The following is a 7,500-nucleotide window of genomic DNA, read 5'->3' as shown; positions in this document are numbered from 1 at the left end:
AATACACTATTTTTTACAGTTTAAATTATATTATATTAATTTACTGTACTCTGTCTTTGAAGGGAAGTTTAGCTAACTGATGCTAGCGGTTAGCATCAGGTTAGCAGCGACAGTTTAACACAATAGATAACTGATGCTAACTGATGCTAGCGGTTAGCATCAGTGCGTGTGTGTGTGTGTATGTGTGTGTGTGTGTGTGTGTGTGTGTTCTTTCCTCCTATATAAGTGTGTATTCTTGCAGCAGGTCCATCTCCCCTTTATCGTGTGTCTGTATATACATGCCTGTGTGTGTGTGTGTGTGTGTGTGTGTGTGTGTTTGTGTGTGCGCGTATGCGTGTGTGTACTGTATGTGTGTGTGTTCTTTCCTCTTTTTATATATATGTGTGTATCCTTGCAGCAGGTCCATCTCCTTTTATTGTGTGTCTGTACAGTATATACATGCCTGTGTGTGTGTGTGTGTGTGTGTGTTTGTGGGTGTGAGTGTGTGTGTGTGCGTGCGTGTGCGTGCATGTGTATGTGTGTGCGAGCTCTCACCTTGCCCCCGTAGTCCCTGCCGTTTCGTTCCAGTCGCAGCTCGGCGGCGTGTGTGTGTGACTGGGAGTGTGTGTTGGGAGTGTGTGCATTATGTGTGTGCGGCAGGCTGAGAGGCAGAGCCGGGTGTGGAGCCAGCGGAGGTTTGGCAGCCACCGGGTACTTCCTGCGGAGCTCCTCGGGCGCGCTGGGATGCAGAGCGCCGAGCAGAGCCGCCGCCGCCGCCGACACGGTGACGGGCAGGTGAGAGGCGGTCAGAGGCAGCCGCTGAGGAGGCGGGTCGCTCAGGTTCATCGGCTGCTGGTCCTCGGATGATGACGAGGAGGAAGTGGGCGTGCTGAAGTCGAGAGGGGCGGGGCCACCGTTGCCGTTGACGACCTCGGCTTCTCTGACTATGGCGCCGTCTGTCACAGCGGAGGAGGGAGGGGTGAGAGCAGGCAGGCCGTTCCCGCTGCCGCTCTCTGAGGATGAATCATCTGAAAGGAGAGACGAAAAGACAGAGAGGTGAAAATCTGACACGCTGAAAAACTAAATGTTGCTTTTAGTTTTTAATTTTTCTTTCTCTGATTTCAGCTGCAGACGAAACCGTGTGCTTAACCTTCCTCCCTTCCTTCCCTCCTTCTCTCTTTCTTTCCTCCCTTCCTTCTGTCCTCTGTCCTTCTTTCCTCCCTTCCTTCTTCTCGCCCGCCTTCTCTCTTTCTTTCCTTCCTTCCTTCTGTCCTCTGTCCTTCTTTCCTCCCTTCCTGTTTCCGTTTCTGCCTCCCTCTCTCCTACCTTCCTTTTCCTTTCCTTTCCTCCCTTCCTTGCTTCCTTCCTCCCTCCTTCCATTCCTCCGTTCCATCCTTCCTTCTTCCCATCTTCCTTCCTCTCTTCCATCCTTCCTTCTTCCCTCCTTCCCTTCCTTCCTTCTTTCCTTTCCTCCCTTCCTTCTTCCCTCCCTCCTTCTCTCTTTCTTTCCTCCCTTCCTTCTGTCCTCTGTCCTTCTTTCCTCCCTTCCTGTTTCCGTTTCTGCCCCCCTCTCTCCTAACTTTCCTTTTCCTTTCCTTTCCTCCCTTCCTTCCTTCCTCCTTTCCTTCCTTCTACCTCCATTCCATCCTTCCTTCCTCCCTTGCATCCTTCCTTCTTTCCTCTCTTCCTTCCTTCTTCCTCCGTTCCATCCTTCCTTCCTCCCTTGCATCCTTCCTTCCTCCCTTGCATCTTTCCTTCCTCCCTTCCATCCTTTCTTCTTCCCTCCCTTCCTTCCTCCCTCCTTTCCTTCCTTCTTCCTCTGTTCCATCCTTCCTTCCCTTCGTTCCCTCTTCCTGCTTTCCTTTCCCCCCTTCTTCCCTCCCTTCCTCCCTTCTTCCTCCCTTCCTTCCTTGACTCGAGGACAACAGGAGGGGTTAATAAGAGAGGACATTTCCTCATATTAACAGCTGATGAAGTTACAGACACTCGGACATCGATCAGCTGATTTTATGTGAGACCAACGACAGTCTGTGTGTGTTATACATGTCGTTAATAAATCTACATAGAGACATAATCCTGCCAACATGGACATTATTATAGACAGTTTAATGCCCCTTTAGGATTATTAAAGTACTCTATATAAAGGAATAAAGGTCAGTTCACCCAAATAAAACACATTTAGTCCATTTAGTCACACAGGAAACCAGATTTGTAATAACATTTTATAGTAAGGAGCTAACTTTCAAAAACATGTACTGGATTATTTGACAATTTCATCATTATATTAATATTTAGTCTTATCATTTGCCATCATTTTAAATTAGAGCTGCAAAGAGTAAAGAGAGAGTCAGCTAATTGATTAGTGGATCAATAGAAAATGAATTAGCCAAATATTTTCAAATAAAAGCATTGTTTTGAATAATTTCTCAGGAATAAATTGCCAAGATTTTCTGGTTTTTGGATTCTTAAATATGAATATTTTTTGTTTCTTTAACCTTCTATGGTAGTATGGTGGTGGGAAACAGTAATCAATCAATTTTTCACCATTTTCTGACATTTTATAAAAAACACATTTAGTCCATTTTAGTTTTACTGAAGAAATAGTCACCAGGAAACTAAACTACTGTACCTCCATCACTCAATATAAAGAAGTACTAATATGTGAACAGGGCTGCATGTAGGCTCATAAGCTCATAATAAGCTACATGACCTTACCATTAAGTAAACTACATAAGAACAAGACTAAATTAAAATACTATAAATGACAATAAATAACATTCCAGGTGTTATCTTTGACATTTCGGCTACTATCATCATTTAATTATTTATTAATGTGTTATTGTGTTGTTGCAGTGCATGAGTGACACGAGGAGCCTTATTAGTGTGACAACAACATGAATAAATTATGACTATAAATAAATAAACACAAACACTCCCATGGGTGCCATTTTAAAGACTGGTTACTTCTCCAGTACCGACTGGTTGTTACGGTAACCGATTACAGATGTGAGCGCTGATACAGATGTTGACTTAATAGATGGACTAATACAATATTTATAACATAATTCAGTGGTTATATATTTAATGACCAGCAGATGGCATTCTTCCATCATGGAGCAGCCATGTCGGAGGTCTGAGTCTCTTTTCTTTTCTTTTTTTTTTTCTCTTCTTTGTAAAACCAACTTATTATCTTGAATGAAAAAACTCCTCATGAATTAAAAAAACAAACAATCAAATAAATAAAAAAACTAAGATGAATATCTCTCGAGCTCAGGGTCAAAAACAACTCAGCAAACAAAAGCAGCCTGTGTCCTCCAACTACTCCCTACACCCTGCTCGACTCCAAAGAGGAAAAAAAAGAAAAGAAAAGAAAAAGAAAAACAAACTATGAGAACCTTAGAAACCATCTTTATGTTCTGCTTCTATTCTTAAGGCGCTTTATACTGAAATTCTCTCTGAGTTTCTATAAGAAGACCTCTGTGACATGTTGTCAACAAAAACATTCACTTCTTATTGTGTGATTTCCTCTTTTATAAAATGTAAGGAAATAATTATTAGTTTTTTTTTCCCTTTTTTTGCAGAGAAATGGGAAATCTCTGCAGCCACAGTTTTTTTTTTTTTTTTTTTTTTTTTTTAAATCAGTGGATAGTCACTGTCTTCTTGTCACATGATGAGTACCACACAACTGTCTGCTGGTGGGGGGGGGGGGGGTGGGGGGGGGGTGTGGGAGGGAGAAAAGAAGTCCTTTAAAAGCTCATACTGACGGCTAATGCTTTCCTGGGTGGCAGCAATTAAAGTTAAGATGAATAAAAAGTGTGAGAGAGAGAGAGAGAGAGAGAGAGAGAGAGAGAGAGAGAGAGAGAGAGAGAGAGAGAGAGAGAGAGAGAGAGAGAGAGACAGAGAGAGAGAGAGGGAGAGAGAGAGAGGGAGAGAGAGAGAGAGAGAGAGAGAGAGAGAGAGAGAGAGAGAGAGAGAGAGAGAAGGAGAGACAGAGAGAGAGAGAGAGAGAGAGAGAGAGAGAGAGAGAGAGAGAGACAGAGAGAGAGAGAGAGAGAAAGGGAGAGAGAGAGACAGAGAGAGAGAGAGAGAGAGACAGAGAGAGAGAGAGAGACAGAGAGAGAGAGAGAGACAGAGAGACAGAGAGACACAGAGAGAGAGAGAGACAGACAGAGAGAGACAGAGAGAGGGAGAGAGAGAGAGAGAGAGAGAGAGAGAGAGGGGGAGGGAGGGAGAGAGAGAGAGAGAGACAGAGAGAGGGGGAGGGAGGGAGAGAGAGACAGAGAGAGAGAGAGAGAGAGCGAGAGAGAGAGCGAGAGAGCGAGAAAGAGAGAGAGAGACAGAGAGAGAGAGAGAGAGAGAAAAGGACAGAGAGAGAGAGAGAAAGAGAGAGAGAGAGAGAGGGAGAGACAGAGAGAGAGAGAGAGAGAGAGAGAGAGAGAGAGAGAGATATGACGAGCAGCTGCTGCGTGAGGCCGTTTGTTGCGGGTTGGAAGAGTTTAAAGTCTGATTATTTGATTAAAACCATTCAAGTCTGCAGCCGAAACAGACAATAACACAGTCAAACACTCCTGCTTTATGACAGAGGAGCCCTTCCCCCCTCCCCTCCCCTCCCCTCCTCGCCTCATCATCATCATCATCACCACCACCATCATCATCATCAAGCTCTTCCTCCTCCCACTTTATGTGAATCACTGTAACATTCGTGCCATTGTGGTTCTTATTACACTGGACACACATAGTAAGAGAAATCAACTTAAAGCTACAATCATGAAGTGAAGGCAGAAAATGTGTTAGTGTGTCGTCTCAAGTCTCTCCTCCAAAAAACCTCAATTATCATCTAGACTAGTGGCTCCAAACCTTGTGGGACTCTTCCTGTGAATTAGTGGATAAATTGACTTCTTTAGGACGAAGGAAGGAAAATCAGTGTGTAGCTATACTGGTAACAGACATTTGAAATTGGTGGAAAAAAGAAAGGGGTCAAAAGTGGGCGTTAAGGTGTTTTAAAAGGGGGAAAGAGCTCAGTGAATCAGAAATATAAGAAAATGTTGCCATAATTTTAACTCTTTGGTCTTCTTAAAATAATAAAATACTCAAATAAAACTGGTGGAGGAAAAGAAAGAGGTCACAAGTAGGCGTTTATGTGTCTTAAAGCTGAAAAGATGAATGATTCCAAACCAAGATTAATATAAGAAGTTGCAGGATGTAAAACAGGATTTTAAAAAAGCAGGAAATAATATTAATAATATTAATGCAGCAGAAATGATGTGACAATATCATCTTAAAAAATAAAATACTAGTGAAATTAAAAGAGGTTGCTAGTAGGCGTTGAGGTGTTTTAAAGGAGTCACAATTAAGTGTTTGCAGAGATGTGAAACAAGATTAAAAAGCAGGAAAAAGAGTCAAGGAAGGAAGGAAGGAAGGGAAGAAGAAGGAATAAAAGGAGGGAGGAAGGAAGGAAGAAGGGAGGATGGAAGGGAGGAAGAAGGAAGGAAAGGAGGGAGGAAGGAAGGAAGAAGGGAGGATGGAAGGGAGGAAGAAGGAAAGAAATGAGGGAGGAAGGAAGGGAGGAAGGAAGAAGGAAGGTAAGGAGGAAGGAAGGAAGGAAGGAAGGAAGGAAGGAAGGAAGAAGGAAGGAAAGTAGCGAGGAAGAAAGGGAAGGAGGCAGGGAGGAAGAAGGAAGGAAAGTAGCGAGGAAGAAGGAAGGAAAGGAGGGAGGAATAAGGAAGGAAAGGAGGGAGGGAGAAGGAAGGAAGGGAAGGAGGGAGGAAGGAAGGTAAGGATGGAGGAAGAAAGGGAAGGAGGCAGGAGGAAGAAGGAAGGAAAGTAGCGAGGAAGAAGGAAAGGAGGGAGGAAGGAAGGAAAGCAGGAAGGAAGAAGGAAAGGAGGAAGGAAGAAGGAATGAAGGAAGAAGGAAGGATGGAAGGGAGGAGGAAGGAAGGAAGGACAGAGGAGAGAAGGAACAGTCAAAACAGAAGGGGTCAATTTGACCCGGGAGGACGACAGGAAGGTTAATAATCCAAACTAGTTCAGCCACCACAGCCGATATTACACCCCCCTAAAATACCTCCTACACCAGCTGAGGAGACATATCTATATTTTCTATATTTTTAATGATAAACTATTAAAAAAAAGTTGCATTTTCCAGCTTTAATTTAATTCTTCACTCAGTAAGAAAAATGTCTTCACCTGGATTTCTAAAGACCTGGGTATTTATTGCAGAAGCAGGTTCAATATATCTTCTTCTTCTTCTTCTTCTTTCCTCGCCTCTTATCTCTGCCTGTATCTCTTCTCCAGGCAGACAGGCTACTAAATAAGTGATCATGGAATAAATGGTTTGTGCCAAGCAGGCTGGCAGGCAGGATGGATGCCTGTCTGACCCACCCACCGACCGGCCGACCGACCCAACCACTCACTGCTGGGGTGGGGGGGGGGTTTATTTTATCCTTCTCTTTCTCTCCCACCTCCCATAAAAAAGACAGAGGCGGGGGGCGAGTCATATGTGTCATTTCTACTTTACCCCAATTTATAGTTTAACAGTGTACAATTAGGATTTGTACGGTACATGATGAACACGTGGAGGAGAGGTGGAATGAGAGAAAGAGAGCAGGAAGATTGAATGAAAGGAGCTCTAATTGAGGATGATTGGGGGGGGGGGGATGGTGGTGGTGGTGGTGGGGGGGGGGTGAAAGAGAGAGGAAGATGTAATTTGAATGAGTCAACAGTAAAATAAAGAAGAAGAAAAAAAGGAAAAAAGAAGCAGCAGTGGTTGGGGATTGTATAAGGAAAAGAAAGTGATGTAGAGAGAAAGAGAGAGGGAGAGAGAGAGAGGGAGAGAGGGGGGCTGAGGATGGTATTGACTGTATCTTTCGTTATGTGGAAAAGGGGGGGGAGGGAGGGAGGAGGGGAGGATGGGAGAAGGGGAGGGGTGGAGCCCAAACCGCTGCATGGAGAGAGAGCGAGGGATGGTTAGAGAAGTAGTGGTGAAGAGAGAGAGAGAGAGGTACAGCCAGGCAGAAGGAAAGAGGTCAGGAGGGGGGGGTGGTGGGAGGAGAGGCAGAGAGGCAGAGAGGAAGGTTGGGAGAGGAGGAGGGGAGGGGTGGGGTGGGGGGGGGGTCATGGCTCGGGGGAGGGGGGCAGGCGGGAGGAGGAGAGAGGGGGGATAGAGGAGAGAGAGGAGAGGAGGGGATGAGGGAGGATTGAGATGGAGGATGGAGGATGGGAGGATGGGAGGGGGGGAAGGGTGGAGAGAGAGATTGAGGCAAAGGGACAAGCACGTGGGAGACATTTTTATTTTGTCTTCTTTCACCTTTTTAAAACTATATCTCACTTTATTTATTTTAATTTTAATATACATATAGTACGATGATAGTCCATTAATGTTATAATATCTTATGTTTAGAGTATCGTAATGTGCAAAACCCTTCTTTCTATCTTTCTTTCTTTCTTTCTCTTTTCTTCTGTTTTATTATAATTACGTCTCTTCACTATGTCCGTGCAAATAAAGCATGAATTCGAATTTGA

The 7,500-nt window shown here is 44.3% G+C and overlaps 1 protein-coding gene across 1 annotated transcript in view; it reads right to left on the bottom strand.

The window, feature by feature from the left end:
• Nucleotides 1-7,500, bottom strand: part of LOC128356774 (nucleolar protein 4-like) — a 158,160-nt gene that overhangs the window by 17,226 nt on the left and 133,434 nt on the right. The window contains exons 4-5 of the mRNA XM_053316903.1: nucleotides 761-1,007; nucleotides 685-718 (exon numbers count right to left, since the gene is read on the bottom strand). Of these exons, the coding sequence (XP_053172878.1) occupies nucleotides 685-718; nucleotides 761-1,007 (281 nt within the window). The remainder of the gene's footprint in view (nucleotides 1-684; nucleotides 719-760; nucleotides 1,008-7,500) is intronic.

This window comes from Scomber japonicus, chromosome 4 (assembly GCF_027409825.1).
Source record: "Scomber japonicus isolate fScoJap1 chromosome 4, fScoJap1.pri, whole genome shotgun sequence".
In the NCBI taxonomy this organism is placed as follows: domain Eukaryota; kingdom Metazoa; phylum Chordata; class Actinopteri; order Scombriformes; family Scombridae; genus Scomber; species Scomber japonicus.
This window is presented reverse-complemented; position numbering and strand designations above follow the sequence as displayed.